This window comes from Nilaparvata lugens, chromosome 1 (genome assembly GCF_014356525.2).
Source record: "Nilaparvata lugens isolate BPH chromosome 1, ASM1435652v1, whole genome shotgun sequence".
Lineage (NCBI taxonomy): Eukaryota > Metazoa > Arthropoda > Insecta > Hemiptera > Delphacidae > Nilaparvata > Nilaparvata lugens.
This window is the reverse complement of record NC_052504.1, coordinates 82,428,781-82,450,779: the sequence shown is the minus strand read 5'-3', so window position 1 is coordinate 82,450,779 and position 21,999 is coordinate 82,428,781. Positions and strand designations below refer to the sequence as shown.

Below are 21,999 nucleotides of genomic sequence, written 5' to 3'. Positions count from 1 at the left end.
TTGAATGTTTAATCAGGCTCGGTTTAAGTAGGTTTGGGTGAAAGGAAAGGTTAGGGAGGTTGGGGTTTGGCTTCTAAATGGCAAACTTCTTTGAATGGCTATTTTTTATTATTTGAAATGTTTTGTTTAGGATACAGTATCGATACTGTATCCACAAAGCAACGGGAACCAGACATCTGAGATCCTCCCGATCAGTTGATTCTCACAAATTTGAGATATCGCACATATGAATAACACGCTTTCAAGTCAGTGACCGGGGTACAGTGAAAATATAATTCCCATGAGTTGTAATAGGACTATTTTGACTCAGTTTGACTGAGATTATGAATTTATTTAATATCCCATTAGACCTTATAGGAATAATATTCTCACTGAACCGGACGCGTTAGCTGATTTACAGCAGAATTTATTCACTGAAGGATCTATGAAACGTTCTCTATGGGTGATGTCACACCAAGCAGAATATGAACGGACAAAATAACCGATCCGATCGACTGGGAAGGTATAAGCATTGGAGTAGGCGAGACCATGTCACACCTGACATCTATGTGCGCAGTGCATAGTATTGAGTTCAGCATGGTGTGACATCACCCTATATCGCGTTTGTTCAATGTTACTTCATGCTCGCAGTGCTTGTAGCGAAACAACCTTTTGCCAGAGAAAACTTTTAAGATTGTTTTATTTTCTCTGCTTTTGCTTGTAGCGCGTCTGTCGCGGTCTTGCTATAGTGAAATTCACTTCAAACAGTCAGCATTCCTCATTTGTAACACCAACAAATTATATTCAACTTATTCAGACAGTTTTATGCGAATCTTACTTTACTCGCAAGCGCATCACATTTTATATTTGACAAGACTTTCTGTTTCTAGAGTACAAAATTGATTGGAAACTGTTTCAAAATAAAAATATTCAGATGAGGAATCACATAGTTTATTGCTTACTAGCAGGAAACCCATGCTCCGCAAGGGTCTATTTTAAAACTTGACAAAGTGAAAACTTGACCGAGTGGGATCTTGAAGAATTGAAAACAGGCCTATTACCATCCTCGGTTAATTAAGTATCTATATGAAAAATTTCAACTTAATCAGTCCAGTAGTTCAGATGTGATGATGCGTCAAACATAATTTTCCTATCAAGTTCTTTCCTATATTATAGTATAGATTATGAGTAGTCAGACCAGCGTTACAGCTATTAATTCGTTGAGACAATTATAATTAGCATATTCACATGAAAGTTTGAAAATAATTAATAACCGAGGCTAAAGAGGTTGTGACTAATAATGTAATACAAGCAGAGGCCAAAGAGGTTGTGACTAATAATGTAATACAAACTCTTTGTGACTAATATCCCAGCCTCCTCCAATAGAACGCCACGCCTTGGGAGAATGACAATGTTTCAAAGTAGAGCTGGGTCAAAGTTAGTAGACAGAAGGTTGGTCACTCATCTATAGTATTTTAGTTGAAATGCAATTGGAGTGGGGGAACTGCAGCCGTGACGTAGGCTGTAGTACAGAGTAGGCAAAATATCGCATTCTTGAAAATCATAGGGTGACGTACAGTCAAATTATATAACACAAACATTTTCTGACATGGAAGCTTTCTGTTTCTGACTTACAATAATTATCAAAACACTTAAATAATACAAGCATTTCGCCATATAAAAGCAAAAACCCCACCTCCTAACTTTCCTTTTCAAGCCCTCGAGGTTTCTTCATCTTCTAGGTCGTGTTTATATTTTGTATTTTGGCTATACATCAACTTGTGAATTTCGGGGATGAGATATTTTGATTCTCGAAGAACATGTGCTCAATACCAGCATGTGTTCAGTGCATTTATATGAACGAAATTTATCGGATTTATCGGGATCGGTTTATCGGTTTATTGCAATGCATTAATTTTTCAATATTTTTCATGCGTCAATCTGAAATTATAATAGTATAACGTTGTCTACTAACGCTTTTACAGCTTATTAACTTTTTCGTGTCACGTTTTTAGATTCTTGAAAAACTTTCAACTTCATTTTATTCATACAAGTTGAATGAACTTTGAATATTTAACAAAATCATTAGAATTGGTGATTCATTCGCTATAAGTATGGAGAATTTTCAAGTTCTAGGTCAATCTTGAGGGCAATAAACGACGATTTATTTGAAGATACAGTGAATAAACTGTATGCTCAGTGTGGTTACTCCATCACATTTTTACTACACGTGACGTCACGCTGGCGTTCCCCCCTCCACTTCGAATCTTACACCTGTGAGTGATCAACCTTCTGTCTACTAACGTTGGAGCTGGGTAACTGTTCAGCCAGAGTTGAAAGCAGTGAAAAGTCAGGAGAAATAGAAACAGCTGATTGATTTTAATGAATTCTATAGTCAGCATTGGTTAATGGGAAGCGATGACGCTATTATAATAAGGAATGATGACACTTGAAAGTGAATCTTGCTAGCAAGATTAATTTTTATATCACCACTTTCCAGTGATGTCAAATTTTTGGGGATAACATTAGAGGATGTAATAATATTATGTTATATAACCTCTTTGACAGAGGGAAAACTCAATCCATCAGAGCATGTTGAATCACAGATTACAAAAATCAATTCTTGGTTTTTAAAAATCTATTCATAGTCCAGTCAAGGAAAGGTTATAGAGGGAAAAGTTTGGAAGACAATTTTTGACCCCTCAGTTCTGTTTAGGGTAGTAAGGAGTTAAACATGTCAAAAGTCCCCACCCCTACCCATTGTGCTAAGGGGGTGGGGGTGGTTCAAAGGTGCCATTTTTTGGTTTCTCGCATATAACTCGAAAACTATGTACCTTACGGACATAACTGTTATATACAGAATTAAAGCTTACATAATTTCCTACAATATTTTTATCTCACAACTCTTTCTATATCTTCTCTAGTTTTCGAGATATCCGCTCTAAAAGGTGCGACATTAAAAAAAAACACGTTTGCCTCCATTTTTTTCTATTTTTGCTCTTATATAACTTTTTAAAAATCGATTGAAAAAATCCATGCTGATTATGAGCTTGTAGAGCATCGAATTCTCTTCAATTTGATGTATAATTTCACACTTTTACGCATTTCCCTACAACCAACTGTTGCAGCAGACTTGAGTGTTGAGTGTGAAAACTCCAATTTTGCAACAATAGACCAATTGACAAAGGAATTTGGAGGGAATGTTTTGAACACAATTTTTGACTTTGCAGCTTTGTTGAGACTAGTTAGGAGGAGAACATATCAAAAGTCCCCATCCCTAACTCATGTGCTAAGGGGATGAGGGTGGTTTAAAAGTAGCATTTTTTAGCTTTTTGCTTCCACGCTCATATCTTGAGAACAATGCGTTGAACCCACATAACTAACAATTCCAAAATGAAGCTTGCTGAATTCTCTACACTTTTTTGTTCAGTGTTAATTTGAGATATTCCCAATGGTTCCCGAGATACTCGCTCTTGAAGGTGTGTACTTGTTAAAATAACAGGTTTTTATACCATTTTTTGCTCTTTCAGGGCTTATAACTCCTCAACAATGCATCTTATAAATCAATGCTTATCGTAGGTTTGTAGAGCATTAAAGTCTCTTTTAAATGATGTAATATTTTTATTATTCCAAGTTTTCTTTTCATTGTTATAGCAGCTTTGGTGTAGTTGGTGAAATTTTCAATATTGCAACAGTTGATCATTTGACAATGAAATTTGAAGGGAGTGTGAAGCTTGAATTCTCTACACTTTTTATTTAGTGGAATTTTGAGATATTCCCAACAGTTTCCGAGATATTCGCTCTTACCTCCTTACTACCCTAAACAGAACTGCGGGGTCGAAATTGTCTTCCAAACTTTTCCTTCTATACCCTCTTCCGAGCATTGCCTGGACTATCAGAAAACTACTGGTGATAGTTTCTGTTGCTCCTTAGCAACGTAAATTGCTTGTAGCTTTGCTATGACCGCTCTATCAACACTCTGCATACCCACGCTCATTTAACTTTGTAAGTTCTAAAATAGCAACTTAAGTTTAGGTGGCATTGCTATATATGGTTGTCACAAAGAAAGGTTGGCTGGAGTGTTATCGATGGTTGTCACGAGAAAAAAGGCTAGAGAAGAGGACATCACATTGGTTGGCCGCCCTGCGGCTAGTGCAAAAAGATTACAAGAGAAATAGAGCGCATGCGCAATACGCTTCACGCCGCTGCAAATTCATCTTTTTCTCTTCTCATCTCACTAGGTTGCTCACTGTATGAATTATCAGTCTAAAGAGGAGCTATAAAAATTAAGTTCATTGAGTACTACTAACCAGTAACTTAATTTCAGAGAATATCTCAACGAAAAAATTTAAATCTTGCACAGGAAGTTAAAAATTAGAATGATCTTATTATTTATGAATTGGCTACTTTCACAGCGAAATTGATTATTTAGGTGAAGGGTATCAGCCAATCCACCGATTCACATTTGTTAGATAGAAAACTGTGTATTAAATTATAACAGCTACGAGGATTATGTAATGATTCACCCATTCAGAAGATATCATCTTAAAATCCATTTCGTATTCAAGTAAAAACAATACGAGAGTGAAGTCGAGTAAAACCAATACAAACACTTCGATTAAAACCAATACGAGTTATAATCATTTGATCATAATTCGTATTTGTTATGATCATGCACCATAATGAATTTCCATGAATTATCGATGATGCCCTTGTCTACGGCAACATTATTTTAGTTACTTGAATAGCCTCGTTCTGGGAAAAATATTATAGACATTCTTCAATCTCACACAATCATCATTTTATTCATATTGACGAATCGATTTGACGGTGATATCGAAGTATATTATTGTTGACAAAAATAAAATAGAGCGTATAAATAGTAAAAAATTTATAAAAATATAGATTTTATCGATTATTACATCTAAGATCGATCACTTTTTCCTACCAAGAGGAATAAATTCACTAATTGATTCTAGTTCCCTACATCGTTGATCCAGTCGCTTATAGAATTTAAGTACATCAGGATTGGCCCAAATTTTCTGCATATCAAAGTCGATGACCCGCAAGCAGTCGAGACTCTTGGCACGGGAGAGCGCCACATACGCCTGCCCAGCTTCGAACACTTGAGACAGGTTCATTTCCACACAGTCCAGCGTTAGTCCCTGTCAAAAATTAATATTGAAATTGGAATATAAAAACGAAAAACTCAATAAATTGTCTAGGCTTGATAATATTAATAGATATGATCCATAATCTAATTGATAGATATTTTTAAATACCGTACATTCATCTAAAAGAAGTCAATGGGAATGATAAAGATGATTTAACATTTTAACCAACTTCAAGCACCTGGGCAGTTGGATGTAGTCTCACAGCCTAAAACATGCAATTATTTTTGTTTTTTAGTGAAAAATCTCACTCGATAGTAACTGCATTCGATATGATAACATTCCCTCAGACTAGTGTTCAGTGTATCACAATAATATCAAATAGGTACAAACATTGCGAGCGATGTCCCCGCTGTTCAAGGCCCCCGCTTCACAGACAGTTTTTACTGCTTTAATTAGTCGGAGTTTTACTGCAGATAATAAGCTGTGCGATAAAGGCTTTACGCGCAGTTAATTTACTGCTCAATATGTGCAGTAAAACTTCTGTCATGAAGCGCCGCCGCTCGTGTAGAAACAGATCGACACAAATTTGCTACTCGAAAAATTGGACCATTTCCATCCGCATGTCCTTGACATGATACCGAGTCTTTTCAACTGTTGCAGGAGAATCATTGTTCGTCCAGGCATCTTCCATTACCTACTATAGGATCTATTTCTAGCAGTAAAGCTCATGCAGATCGAAGGAATGGTTGTTGGAGAAATGCCTATACAGCCTTTTTGAAGGCTTAATAATCCTTAATTGTTTTTCTTATCTTATTATGAACTTTATCTTGTACAATTACAATTTAATTATAGCTGTGATTATTGTATGAATTTTACGTATGAAAATTATTGTCAATGCAATTCTAAATGGCCTATGACATGTATAATAAATTATTATGATTAATATTATAGAGACCGATTTATCGCTCGCAATGTGAAATGGCTTCAGAATATACTCTTGAAAACAAATCTACTCTCCAAGACTCATTCGAAATAAGATATCGTCCAATTTAATAAGTTCCACCACCTCAGCTATCCTTAGGAATGCCATGCTCAAGACAACGAACTGGCAACGCTCTTTACTAGGTCTATCAATCCATAGTTAGCTCCAACTTGCCTGCTAACCAAAAACCTAAACTAAGTTGAACCAAGTTCGGATCTAAAGAGCATTGTTGCCAGTTCGTTGGGCATGGCATTCCTGGAGAGGAACCTAAGTGTTGTAATACTTTACCTGGGATTTGTGGATGGAGAATGCCCAGGCTAGCTTGAGAGGCAGTTGAATCCTGGTGAGCATCAGACCTCCAGCTGCGCGGACAATCCACTTTTCTTGTTTCACCGTGTATTCCACTGACAGAAATTTCACTACCGGTAGCCCTGCAGATTATTTTTCCAAGATTAAATGATAAATGATAAAATAGTATATAGGCCTAGTATAATAGTAAATAGCTGATTATTGAATGCTGGCTATTTCTATGGATTGTGTTTGTAAATACAGTATTATAGATGCGAGGTAGGATTAAACACAAATAAGCATTAGTAAGTATCAAGGTACCTAGAATACATACAGAGTAGGTGAAAAGTCCGAGAACGGCTTAATACCTCATACACAAAGGTAATTTGACGGTGGGTGTGATCGGGGATGTAGATTGTTATTCTTTAATGGATCTTTACTAACTTATTCTACTTTACTGGACAAAATTATTTATTGAGAATATTACTTTTGACAATAATATCGGATACGTATTTCATCTCAGTCAATGTGACGACACTCGTCTTTCTCGGCCGCTTTCTGTCGGCGAGGACGCGAAACGCAGTCGGACTGCGGCGGCTTGTATGCGGGCCGCCTACGGTCTGAAGGCTGGATCCTACTCTAATTGAAAATACTACTTTACTATGACTTCAAGAATATGGTCCGCCATCTTGGATCCGCCATTTTGAATGCAACTTTATTTTTTTTAATAGGAAGGTTGTCATGCAATACATGATTTCGATACGGAATTTCAAGAAAAAATGAATGGCGAAAACCGCACATCGATATCTCAAACCGTTTAGAAGATATTCACATTATTAATCAATACCATGCAAATCAGAAATGAAATACATAAGTGGTATTGATTAATAATGGTAATATCTTCATCTGAAAACGAATTGAATGAATGAATGAATTCACTGACAAAAGAACTCACGCCGTTTCTTGCCAATTCAATTTTACATTAGGACTAATAGTAAATACAGCTTCAGCATCATATCAATAGACATAGTAATATTAAATTATGAGTATAACTTATTTTTATCGAGTTATACCACTATCTCCGTTTACGGAGGTAGTGGTTATACTAACTTTCAAAAATTGATAAATTAACTGTTATATGAACTCTGTCAATTTAAATCTTAAATTGAATATTATAACAACTTCAATTCACACTATCAAATTTCAACGTCCAAAACCACCTTACTGTCTGTCACACATGTCAAAAACTATTCAAAACTTTGGAGCTATTTTATTGTGAGCAGTAAGTTATTACAAAATTAATGATTTTATAGGCATACTCGTATCATGCTTCTGGTTATGGAGAAAGGCAATTATCAAGCTTAAATCGGTGCTTATCCTTAGTTGAAGAAGACTAAAATAAGTACCGGTAATCAAAATGCCAAAGAGAAAAACCCGGGATCGAAATAATGTTGAATCTCCATCACGGAATCAGGATAAGCCTACCGAATTATCTCGAAATGAACCCGTTGATACATCTTTCAACTCGGAATCAATTGGGAAAATTCTCAAACCAAAATGTCTAAGTGTGGATCCAGATTCTCCTAGTGCACCAATGGAATGGAGACACTGGAAAAGAATGCTGGATGCCTACTTGAAAGGAAACTATTACACTGAAGATACGAAATTGGATATCTTAGTTACCTTGCTGTCAGCTGAAAATTACAAATTGATAATAGATTGTACTACATTCGAGGAAAGTATCTCCATCCTTGAAGGCATATTTATCAAGATAAAAAGCGAAATCTTTACAAGGTACCTTCTCTCTATAAGAAAACAAAAACAAGGTGAGTCCATCGATAATTTTTCCTAAAACTGAAAGAACTCAGCCTAGAATGTAATTTTACAGCGATCTCTGCTACAGAGAATCGAGAGGAGCACATAAAAGAAGCATTGATTGCAGGTTTATATTCATCCGAAATCCGCCAACGAATTTTAGAAAGCCCAGATATGTCTTTGCATGAAACTCTTAATCGTGCAAGAGCTTTTGAGTCTGCAAAAGATCAATCACAATGCTACAATAAATCTAATCCTCCATTTGAGCTTAATGCTTGCAAAGATACAGAAAATGCATCAAATCTAATTCCTAATCAAAAAAACACTTCAGACTCCTCATTATCAGCTGTTAGTATTAGTGGACAAGCATGCTTTTTTGTGGAAACAAAAAACATTCTCGACTATTTTGCCCAGCTAAAAACGAATTCTGCAAGAAGTGTGGTAAGAAGGGACACTTTGCTCGGGTCTGTAACTCAAAATCTTCCGTTTTAGAGAAAAAAAGAGAGTTTAGTAATTCGATATTACTAGCACCTTCAGTGCAAGCCGAAAAATGTCTTTCAAAGGTTATTATTCCTATTACCATAAACGGAACTGAAAGTCAAGCACTGATCGATACTGGAGCAACTGGCAACTTTATTGACGATACCTATGCAAAAAAACAGAATTTAGAAGTTATACCAGAGATAGGAAAAGTAACTTTAGGCTCAAAACGCTTCACACCACAAATCCGAGGCAAAGTTAACGTGAATTTAACAGTTCAGGGAGAAAGTTATACAAACACAACATTAATGCTTATGCAAGACCTCTGTGAAAATATTATTCTTGGGCACGAATTTATGAACAATTTCTCCAGTATAGAAATACCATTTGGAGAAGCCACCTCTTACTATTTGCGGAATAACTCAAGCAAAAATTCCTCCTTGCTCCCTTTTTCAACATCTAAAACCCAATTGTCAACCAATTACAACCAAATCTCGCAAATTATCAAAAGATGATGAAGATTTTATTTCCAATGAAATTCAACAATTACTGGAAGATGGCATCATAGAAGAAAGCCACACACCTTGGCGTGCCAAGCATTTGTTGTTAAACCCGATAACCGAAAAAAAGGATGGTTATAGATTATTCTAGAACTATAAACAAATTCACTGAATTGGACGCCTATCCCATTCCAAATATAGAAGATTTAGTTCGCAAAGTAGCTCAGTATTCTTGGTATAGTACTGTAGATCTGAAATCCGCATATCACCAAGTACCAATCTTACTTGAAGAAAGGCAATACACAGGATTTGAAGCATGTGGGAAACTTTATCAGTTCTGTCGTATTCCTTTTGGTGTCACTAATGGTGTTTCAGCTTTTCAAAGAGTAATTGATTCACTCATACAAAAAGAGAAATTATTTGATACCTATGCTTATTAGATGACGTCATAATTTGTGGAAATTCAAAAGAAGAAATGACACTAATCTTGAACGGTTTCTTGCAGCAGCTTCAAATAACTCACTTACTATAAACAAGGAGAAGAGTAAATTCTGTCAAAAGGAGATACGTTTCCTAGGATTTTTAGTTGGAAACAAATCATTACGTCCAGATCCCGAACGCCTTGAGCCTCTACTTAATATGCCCCCACCTCCTAATCCCAAAACTCTTCAGAGAACTGTGGGCCTCTTCGCACATTACTCTCGATGGATACAAAATTTTTCAAGTAAAATTCATGCCTTGGCACACTGTACGCTCTTTCCTCTTCAAGGAAAGGCCCTTGCAGCTTTTGAAGATCTTAAAAAAGAAGTAGCTGCAGCTGTAATTCATGTTTTTGATGAAGGAGGCATTCTCACTGTAGAGACTGATGCCTCAGATTTCTGCATAGCAGCAACACTATCTTACAATGAACGTCCTGTTGCATACTTTTCACGAATGCTGAACGAAAGTGAAAAACGACACTCATCAGTTGAAAAAGAGGCATATGCCATTGTAGAATCTATTAGGAAGTGGCGTCATTTACAAGGCCTTTGCTGACGTTGATATTTTTGACAAGCATCACTTGGGCCCCGACTTTCAAGGAGATTGTCTTTTCGACCGGAGTGTATTCATCGAGTATCTTGCTATTCCCCTTGTCACTGTCTGACGCTTCAAAATCTTTTGATTCCCCTGCAAAATGTAGTAATAAGTATAGGAACTCTGTGTAATAAGGAGAACTGAGGGCTCGACCATACAGAGCGCGATCTACAATCCTATAAATATTTATTTATACTCTGTCCAAACTGGCATGAGCGCTGAAAGATTAAGCCGACCCTCGCTCCCCCACGCGCAGGCACACACACACACACACAAAAGGAATCAAAATACAAAAACAACACAATCAAAATACAAATTTATAATAAAAAAAACAGGCTTCATGGTTTATATCTACATCTTGATGATATAGTTACAGATAAATACGTATAAGATTGCAAATAGATCTCTTTGAGGCCGGGCCCTGGATTTATCATATTTGTTCTAATAACAGTTTTAGAATATGTTGATCAAATCTAGAATCCACACTTTTAATAGTAAGATTTTCACACAATGAATATGCATTTTATGAGGTGAGCTAAGAACGAAACTGTTCAACCACACTAAAAGAAAACTAACAATGTATATTACAAAACTGAATAAATGGTTGTTGCTAAGAAATTAATAGAATATATCTGTTAGGAAGAGTTGAAAAATTCACGGTAATCTGGATCACATCTCTCAAAGAAGATAAGAACTAGAATATACTGTAATTATTGTGAAATAAATTAGATATAATAAGATGGAATTTGATTAGCAATGCATATCCTGCCGGTAGGTACGGTTTAATAATCACATCAATCATGCAAAGCACTCATTCCATTACGCACATGCAAAAGTCTATATGGGCATCACCCGCGATAAAAATTCTATATAGAAAGATTTATCAAAAATTTGAAAGTAACATAAGCCTATAACCTATTGTAGCAACATCTGGACTGTTGTATAAATAGCCTATATTATAATTGTAACCGTTTTGGGCTTTAGCCTGTAGTAGCCTGTGGGTTTAGCCTCTTTTCTGAAAACTAATTATGAATAATAGAATTGAATTTCAAATCGATTCAATACGGAACTCATTGATATTTTTTAAAATTCTAAAATTTCCTTGACAATTGGTTACAAAGCTAATGTTTTGTTACAAAGCTTGTTTCTCAATAATATTGAAAAACACCGTTGAGAAAGATCTTCTGAGATTGGATAATTTTCATGATATGAATCTCAAATTTTACACGAAAAATCATTCAAGAATGGGGGATTCCTCGAGAATTTTGACGAATATTCCTCGAGAACTCAGAAGGATTCTCAATTATCTCAGAAAAACTAGAACGCTGAATCATTTATAAAGCAAAATAGTAGATCGTACAGTACATAAGCAATTCTACACACTGACCGGCAAGGTTTTCCAAATTAGTTTTGTTGATAGTATTTGCTTCATTGGTGTAGCAGCACAATCTGGTCGCCTGAATGCCATTGCCTCCAATCACCTGACTTCTCGTCAAATTCAGACGATCTGCAATCTCATTTGTTACTCTGCAAACAATAATACATTTATGAATCTAGTTAATTTCTTGAACTATGAAAATCAGATATGATGGAGCAAAACCAATTATTGTTATAAGATTTACAGGATAGTAGAGCATTACGCATAATGTTTATTCCCTTATTTACAGCTCTTGCAAAGACAACACCGTGTTGTCAATATGAATATATCCAGCCATATGGGCTTGCATGAAAGGATTGAAATGTCGTACAATTTTGGCAACACAAATATTTTCTCCAAGTTTCAAATTATTTTATACAAACTATTTATCAAAATACTTCACTGTGAACTGCGTCACAAACACGCAAATTTCGCTGAGCATAAGCTGATGCTATGCTTATTATACAGAGTGGGTGAAAAGTCCGAGAACGGCTTAATATCTCATACACAAAGGTAATTTGACGGTGGGTGTGATTGGGGATCCTACTTAAATTGAAAATACTACTTTACTATGACTTTAAAAATATGGTCCGCCATCTTGGATCTGCCATTTCGAATGCAACTTAATTTTTTAAATAGGAAGGTGGTCATGCGATACACGATTTTGATGCGGAATTTCAAGAAAAAATGAATGACGAAAACCGCACATGGATATCTCAAACTGTTTAGAAGATATTCACATTATTAATCAATACCACTTATGTATTTCATTTCTGATATGCATGATATTGATTAATAATGTGAATATCTTCTAAACAGTTTGAGATATCCATGTGCGGTTTTCGCCATTCATTTTTTCTTCAAATTCCATATCGAAATCATGTATCGGATGACAACCTTCTTATTTAAAAAAAAGTTGCATTCAATTTGACGGATCCAAGATGGTGGACCAGATTTTTAGTCATAGTAAAGTAGTATTTCCAATTTGAGTAGGATTCCCAATCACACCCACCTTGGAATCACAATCTTTCATGAGATACTAAGACGTTCTCATACTTTTTCTCTCCTTTCTGCTTTGAATAGTATTGATTAATAATGTGAATATCTTCGAAACTTTTTGAGATATCGATATTCGGTTTTCGCCATTCATTTTTTCTTGAAATTAGTATTTTCAATCTGAGTAGGTCCCCAATAACACCCACCGTCAAATTACATTGGTGTATGAGATATTAAGCCGTTCTCGGATTTTTCACCCACCTGTACCTGTATCTTACTATTTCTGTAAAATTCAAATACAATACAAAGGTCTCTATGTATGCAGTTGTATATTTGTATCAAACTGTTAGGCAATTATACGGTCCAGTATGTATCGATGGAGAATTGAGACTTAGTTCGAATCAAGGGCTGCGTGACCTGTACAGAAAACCAAATATTGTACATGATATAAAAGTGAGACGCTTGAGCTGGTAAGGTCACGTAGAAAGAATGAGCGATTCAAGAACCTTTAAGGGTCTTCAGAGAAAACCCATGTGGGAGAAGGCTGAAAGGACGACACGAAAGTGCTGGCTAGAGGATGTAGGTGACAATCTTCGAAAATAGGCATTATGGGATGGAGACGCAAGGCTGCCGACAGAGAGGAGTGGAGAGGCATTCTAGAGGAGGCCAAGGCCCTGGATGGAATGTAGCGCCATGGAGTTAGTATGTTAGACAATTGCAACTAGAACGGAAAAAATCTTCTTGGACAGAAAAGTGAAACTTACCTTCCAGTTCGAATACTATTGAGTATTGATATGAATTCGGGATCATTCTGGCGGTGAACCTGCTTCAATTGGAAGCACGTCAGTCTGCACAGATCCCATGTCTCCGTTTGAAAGCAGAACCGGTTATTGGCATCGTTCTTCGTGACTGGCGGCAGTTGCAGAAAATCGCCACTTAGGATCAACTGCAACCCTCCAAAAGGCTTGTCCGGGTTTTTCAATGCTCTAGCTACTTTTTCCAATTTCTAGAAAAAACAAAAACAGAAAACACTGTACAGGAACATCAAATGCAAGTTAATTAGAACCATTAAAAGACGTTATAATTAATATTCACTGTTGAAAATAATAAATGATACTGTTTATCGTGCATAAGTTAGTAATTACTGTATAGTATTATTATTGTAGCAATTTTTGGATTGTACATTGAAAATTATATTAGAATTTTGATTATTTTGGACAAGAATTTGAAATCGTTAGCAGGGAAGTAAGTTTCGTGTTCTAATTTGATCGGAGTAACCTATATAATAGATATAAAGCATTATGTATCTCGTTATACATAATCCTATATTCACTTTTGAAATATTTTATATTTTAAGATATTATTGACTATTAATTACCAATAATTAATAAATAATAAATCCTCTTACCTCGAAATAATCACCTTTGACCATTGATACTTCATCAATGATCAAATATCTACACCTTTTCCAATTCTGAAGAACATGCGGTCTTGATGCAAGCTCTAAACATCTTTGGAATGAAGCTTCTCCTGTACCAATACCTATAAATGAATACATACTTTTTATTATACTTTATTTATAATAGTACAATCATTAACATCAGATCAAATAAACGATGATTATATATTTTCTCCTATTACTTATTTATTTTGAATCTAAGAATAAGATGTGAATGTGGGACTGTGTCATAATATCTGAATTTGGGGAAAAAGTAGCACAAGGATTGCTTACTATTTATCATTTAATCTTATTTACATTATTTGTCATGCGCTCAAATAATATAGATTATTGAAACTAGATTTTGTAAGCATTGAGAATAAAATTATATTTTATTTGATAAATTATGGATTTAAGCTTGAACAAGATAATGTAGGTTAGTATCATGAAATATATCATATAAATTATGAGAAGAGTAAAAGATCTGTTAAGAAAAATGTTTGTATATAGTGGAAGACTTTTTTTATATACAATTTGGAAATTAATGTGGGCTTATATTGTTTTTGTATCTCCCTAGCACAATTTTTTGAATAGAATATTAAGATGATGATAATGTGATCAGACATACAACGTGATTTGAATGTAGGTCTAATTAAATATTGATTGATTAGTTGTGATTTTAACGTCCTTAAAACATTTTATGTTTTTGACAGTAAATGATTTAATCATTTTATTTTAAACGCATATAATGGAGTATTTACTGACTGTATTAAAAAATATTCTTCATAGATTTAATTTGTTCAAAGTTCTACAATTGCTTTAAACTATCAGGAAATATGTTTCAAAAATGATAAAAATTGTGCGAACAACGTTGAATGATATGAAATTGACAAGGTTTTTGTTTGATGTGTTGAATTGAATCATTTATAAGTTTCTTTCATTCGTTATTTTCAGAATTTCACAAAAACTGAGATACTTGAATGAATGAAAAATTATTAAAATATGAATCGAAATGAAATGATTGAATTTACCAGCAAACGAATGTAGAGTGATGCCTCCAATGAGACAAGCGGCGGCGCCCGTACTGGCAGTGGCGAACGTCACATCTGGTGGAATCGAATTGATAATCACTTTCAGCAAATAGGATTTTCCAGTTCCAGCACTGCCTGAAAATCGAATACAAATTGATTGTACAAGAATATGTGATAGATGCAACTTTGAATTTGAATTTTTGAAAATTGGAATAGAACCTCCTTTTAATGTTGATCAGGATTGGAATAAGCTTTACCTTACTACATCTACAGCTCAAAGCACGAAAATGTTCCTTTTCTAGATTGGATTAATTATTTTTATAACCAAAGTGTAATGTACTGTTTATTCATATCAAGTGGTTTTCTTGAATGTCTTTCTTTCTTTCTTTATCCGGCGCTACAGCCCTAGGTGAGCTCTGGCCTTCTTCACAACACACCTCCATTCTTCCCTGTTCATAGCTCTTTCCTTCCATCCTCTTACCCCCATCTTTCTCAGGTCATCCATCACTTGGTCCACCCACCTGTTCCTTGGCCTACCTTTCTTTCTTCTGCTGTGCAACTTGCTATTAAAAACTATTTTCGGCATTCTAGCCTCACTCATCCTCATCACATGCCTCAACCACCTTATTCTTTGGGCTTTAATGAAGCGTACTATATTTTCTCCTTTTATTAATGCTTCTATTTCCTCATTTTTTCTTATTCACCACTGCTGCTCATTAACCTGAACGGGACCGTAAATTCTTCTTAGTATGGATCTTTCAAAGATTTTTAACGCATTTTCGTCAGCCATATTCATCACCCAAGTTTCTGCCGCATATGTTGCCACTGGACGCACCAATGTTTTATATATTGTTATCTTGGTGCTCTTGCCGACCAACTTACTTTTAAATAATCTAACATTGGCATAGTAGGCCCTATTAGCTGCTTGAATCCTTTCTTTTATATAAGCATTGTTTTCTTGAATGTAGTTTTGAAAAGATTGTGCAGAATGTGTCTCATTGAAAATTGAGAGATATTTTGTAAAGTGAAGCTCTTTAACATTTAAATATTTCCAAAGGAAAACTTCTTTTCAAAAGTTCCTCAAAATTAGAAAGTTAGTTTTAGTATAATATTTCCACAACTCAATTTTTATACATGTTTCAAAGTACATATAACAAGTTTAAATTGTGAACAATAAAGGTAATTATAGCACAAGAGAACCTACAGTCGTGGACGGGATAGTTGATCTGTTGGTCGATTTACCCCTTCCAATGCATTATTACGCTACTAAGCGTTGCAATAACATTTGATCATCCATCTGACTTTTATCCAGCTATTTGAGTCAACTTGCCAGCATGCCGTCATTTTATTTTCAGAAAGTGTACATTTTACAATACATTCCTGAAAATTACTCCTCTAATATGGAACAAGTTCATGTTTATAATTTATTAGAAATACAGCAGGAGCGGTCAGGCTTGCGCAGTTAGCTTCGTTCCATCTCCGCCCGCCCATGCACCAAACAAATGGAGATCAACTCTCCAGTCCACTACTTCACTTACTTCTGCTTTGGCTTTTGATGTTAGGAACACAAATTTATTTAAATTTATACAACATTTTCTATTATGAATTAATATGAATGTAATGAAGCAAAGCTGCTAAGAATGTACATATTTTGCTCATTTACCTGTGAAGAAAATGTTTTGACCTTCTTTAACAGCATCCAACACCTTTTTCTGTTCTGCTGTTAAAGTATGCTGACTCATTAGACTAGCGACACACTTCTTTTTTGCATCCTGAAAATTCATAACTATTATTTTTACTGTTCACAATGTAAATCTAACATGAGATATAACTGAATAGAAGAGATCATTAGAAGAATTAATACATGAGTGATAAATAATAAAACCATCATAGCTGAGAATTATACCATCTACAAACTGAGCATGGGATAGGTTTATATGCTAAATTTAATAGAAATGAGTGACACTTGTCCGTATAAGATTTAAAGAAACAAAATGACTTTGAAGAAATTTTCTGCATAGCATTGTTATTGACGAGAAACTCAGTTTCAAATAATTGTAATAATACGGTAGTCTTAGAACAAGATGACTGAAGAGCATTTAGCTTTGGAGAATCGATTAAAAAACTTGAGAAAGGTCAACAATGTGATGTGTGTCTAGGCTAGGTTCTATAGAAAATGAATAGGTTCAACAGATTTGTTGTTTAATTTTAGAAGTTCAATGAGATTATGTGGAAATTAATAATGAATGTTGCTTAAACCGCATGTTTAATTACAATTTATTCATAAGTTACCTGATCATTTTCTGAAGAAATCTTCCTTTTCTTCATATCAGTTGTTTTGTTTGGCAAGGCTTGCTTCAACCGGTTCATGTCTTTACCATTGACAGGGCTTATATCAGTCAGCATATTCGGTTTATCAGACATCAGTCTCTCTTTCAAAGGAACTTTTGGTGAGCTCTTTTTACTTGTCATCTTGACAAATAGTGTTTTCAAAAATAACATGAGATTTGATACTGGAGCATTTGATAGATAGACAATTGTTTTGCTTTCTTGAAAATTAATTGACGCTTTACCTTCAGACACAAAATTTTTGTGTATTGTCAAATTGCTAACGATCAATTTCAATTTTAGTCCTTTTGTGGTCGTTTTGAAAAATAAGTCTCTAAATTCGTTTCTAACAAGCTCAAATACTGCACTTTTACATTTTACTGTTTTAATTACTACATTCTGATTATTGACCCAATTGATTGTGGCGTCACATGTCAGTTCTGAGGAAGATGGCACGGTTGCCATCTTGGATACCTGAAACACCAAAAAGTCAAATCAATACTCATAACGTAAAAGAGATGCTTTGAGATATTTGAAACACTCCATCAGAAATATTGAGAGTAACTAAATAAATTATTTGGGTTAGTATATCTCTTTAAAGCTGGACTCGCACACAATTGTGACGGTAAAATATAATAATTATTATAAGTTCTAATGGTATTATTAATACTCACTTAACAGTCCATTTAGAAATCGTGGGGGAAAATATTTTCACTGTTCACTGTGACTTTTGTGTGCAAATCCAGCTTGTAGTATATGCAGCATCTACGTCTAACGCTAATCTACAATTACATGAAGGCATGGTCACATTTTCTATAACTTCTTTGTTTCATTACAGGTTCAAACTAAAACATGATATATATTTCTCTTTAAACCGAGATGCTGCATATGGGCCTTGGTGGAGTCACTTACATAAATAAATTCCAGAAAAAACTCAAATAACGAACCACAGGATAAAAAATCAATCTACTTTGTGGAGCATCAAAGGAAGCTGAGAGTTTTAAAACGTGATGCATGTACCTCAGAATGTCTCCTCTTCCTTATACCGTTTACCCATTCTTTTGAAACATTCGAATAGGCCTACAAGCATTACTTTTCAACACTATTAAGAATATTAGCAGAATTATAATGATTCAATAATAAAAAACGCTAATAAAATGGATGAAGATGTATAAGATGCAGATGATGGGTGTTGATTGCTGCGTCTATACCAACACTTGATTAATTCCAACTCCTTGATGACAGTTCACTAATTTTTACGTTCTGAATGATCAGTAATGCATTAAAATATCACGGTATCTGAAATGATGAGTTGGTGCTAGAACACATATTATTTGCGTTCAAACTGAGTCATCAGAGTTGGTATTGATCAAGTTTTGATGACTCAACACCCGACATCGACTTATTCGAACGACTGTATTAGTAGTCTACTACGCATCCAAAATAGGTAATATTTTAGTGTGTAATTATTTAAATATGCCCAAGAAGTTGTTCCAAATCTTATTGGCGGGAATTGTCATCTTCATGGTTAGTTCGGAAACGTTTGAATCTGCCCTATTTTTATCTTAGATATTATGACTCTTCTTCTTCCTCCTCCTTGCCTTTTTTCCATTATTTGGGGTCGGCTCTCCTTGAACTAAATCTCCAGTTCGAACGATCCTGGCTCGTCTGATTTGAATCTTAGATATTATGAGATTTCTTATTAAATGACGAAGTAGATGCTCATCCCTATTTTTCATGGGATACCAAGTGGTGAATCTAAACCACTAGCATTATCTTTACTGGTAATGACACCACGGTCATGATTACACGGTCATGACATTAGTTTATTAAATATAACTGCCTATTTAAAGAATTTCTTGAGAATCTACCTGATCGATAATACTTCTTGAAAAGCATTTATGTCAATATGCTTTGAATGTTCAACGATGTCACTTACTGTTTTGTAGGAGTTGTGACAGGAGATCCAAATTATAACTTGAATGAGGTAAATGAAGGCATTGGAAAAATTATGGGGTGATGTTCGTCATCTTGATCATGTTAATAGATCACTGACAAATAAATCCTGAAACAATGAAATTGATGCTCAATTAAGTTATACACGACAAGCTAATATTTAAATAAGCAATATACCGTAATATAAAGTAAAGAAGTATTTATGGTGCAGAGACCTGACCTTCCTAAAAGTCTCAATAAATGAAACAAAACATAAGAACGCAAAGCAGACAAAAACAAAGGACAAACCGACAAACCACGTCCCAAAAATCAAAATAGCTTGAGCGCGGTTTTAATAAAACAGGTTGGCCAACATTTGAGAATAATAGCAATCACTTGAATGGAATGATTTGAAAAATATTATGATCAATGAACATAATTAAGAATAATTCAAGAATGAATAGAATAGTTTATAACTTCTTTTGAAATATCCATATATTTTATTATTGTGTCATCCAAATTATTATTGGGATTTTTATGTCAACAAAATATGACAAAATGGGTCAACGACAAACCTAACTCTTTTGCCTAGACCCAGTCACAGGGTCACTTCTGTGACTGGGTAATCTTTCAGTACAATAATATGCATACTAACAAAAATATTATTTTTTATAGTAATAAGATATAGAAGTCTTGGACAGAATTATCAACCATAGAAATTGAAGGTTTAAAATTTGTACAAGATTTATGGTACAATTTTAACTTCTCATATCTCCATAATATCTATTATTTTTAATTGACCGAGCGAAGTGAGGTCTAAGATTTAAGTCGACGGTTTGGCATTTCTCCTTATGTTCAAATGAAAAATATTAAAATAATTTATTTTAATGTTTATATGTTGCGCATTTACGGCAAAACGCGATAATAGATTTTCATGAAATTTGACAGGTATGTTCCTTTTTTAAATGCGCGTCGACGTATATACAAGGTTTTTTGGAAATTTTGCATTTCACGGATAATATAAAAGGAAAAAGGAGCCTCCTTCATACGCCATTATTAGAGTAAAAATCAGACTATAGAATTATTATTCATCATAAATCAGCTGACAAGTGATTACCCAGATGTGTGGAGAAGCCAGTCTATTGCTGTATTTCCATAAGGTCTATAGTTTCAATCAGGTACTCGTGGATGAGAATACTGCGTGAGATCTACTGTTCACAGTACTACTAGTATAGAGCAGTGTTTTTAATTTTTATATTAGTTTTGTTAACAGTTATAATGAACTCAACTTGTAGAAAAATATTATAATTTAAAAGAGATATAATAATTGAGTTGAAAGCAGAAAAAGCATTAGATTTTTGAAAAAATATCACACCATACCTATAAAAATTATTAATACAACCTTTAAAAGAATATTAATAATATTCATCAAAAAGTTGAGTTGAATTTGAGCTTTGACAAATTAAAATACTGTTCTTCTCTCAGAAGGTCTCCTATTTCTAAACATTGATCTATGTATCATCCTTGTTTATATTCACAGACTATAATGAAATAATAAGAATTGAGGTCTTTTCAAAAAAGGAGTTCATCTCAATACAGTTCAAACTCTTTAGCGAAAACCTTCATGACTTGATATGATGGCGGGTGTTTCAGATGTGCTGAACTGTTTGGCTGGATGCATTTTCTCTTATGGGGTAAACTATAAAATCGAAATAGACGCTTCACCAAGAGGTCATGCATTTTCTGAAGATGCGTAAAATAAATTCAGCGCATAAGGCGCTGGATATATTTTGCTCCATATAGTTGGAGCATAACTGCTAAAACACATACCAACAGACAGAGGGAGGAAAAAATAAAACCTCTGCATGCAGATGTGAGCATACAGGCGGGCGTCTGTGTGCGTTGCTATATTCGTTAACCTGGGGAGGGATTTTTCCTCCTTCTGTCTGTTGCTGTGTGCGTTGGACTTGGGGCCGAAAAACAAGACATTTTTCAAACGAGTCAGCGCATCATGACAGGATGCTTTACGATTGGCTGATTGGGTTGACGTATCAAGAATCAGCCAATCGAAGAGCACCTCCCTGACCTGTCGAGCCAACTCATAAAGAAAACGCCTCATATGTCTCAGCCCTTAATGATAATGTTATTTTACCTCTTCAGTACAAACCTTAATAAAACCTCTTTAAAGCTTTGTAACATAAGCATCATAAGTAGGGTTGCCATATTTTTTCACGGACCAGCCGGGACACTTTGAGTTAAGGGTTGTCGGTTTTCAGGAGGGGGGAACTATCTTATGAAAACAGTAATGTAAGAAGTACTTGAATTATAGAATAGATAACCTAATTTTCATCAACGAAAAGATTGGTATAAAAAATAAAACAAAATTGAAAACACATGAACATAACTTCTATAAAGATATAACAGGAATAATGTAAAGAATACAAAGAAAATATTAATTATAATATTACTAGTAGAGAATGGGCGGATGAGAACGGAAGGTTCGTAAGGATATTACTCAAAATGCATAACTACATAGTAGAGGAAACAGAAAATGTCATGCTCACTATATTATATAATAGAAAATTGTTTGGTTTCAACAATTTTTTTGGATAGAATAATAAC

The 21,999-nt window shown here is 34.7% G+C and overlaps 1 protein-coding gene across 1 annotated transcript; it reads right to left on the bottom strand.

Annotated features, from left to right (window-relative positions):
- Positions 1 to 4,758: 4,758 nt before the first annotated feature.
- Positions 4,759 to 19,530, bottom strand: LOC111055000 (ATP-dependent DNA helicase PIF1-like). The gene is given in 10 exon segments (XM_039445265.1): positions 4,759 to 5,144; positions 6,364 to 6,529; positions 10,163 to 10,325; positions 11,620 to 11,759; positions 13,410 to 13,651; positions 14,054 to 14,187; positions 15,115 to 15,249; positions 16,778 to 16,886; positions 17,407 to 17,916; positions 19,382 to 19,530. Coding segments are annotated over 9 exon segments (1,821 nt in total). The 5' UTR covers positions 17,908 to 17,916; positions 19,382 to 19,530; the 3' UTR covers positions 4,759 to 4,913.
- Positions 19,531 to 21,999: the final 2,469 nt, after the last annotated feature.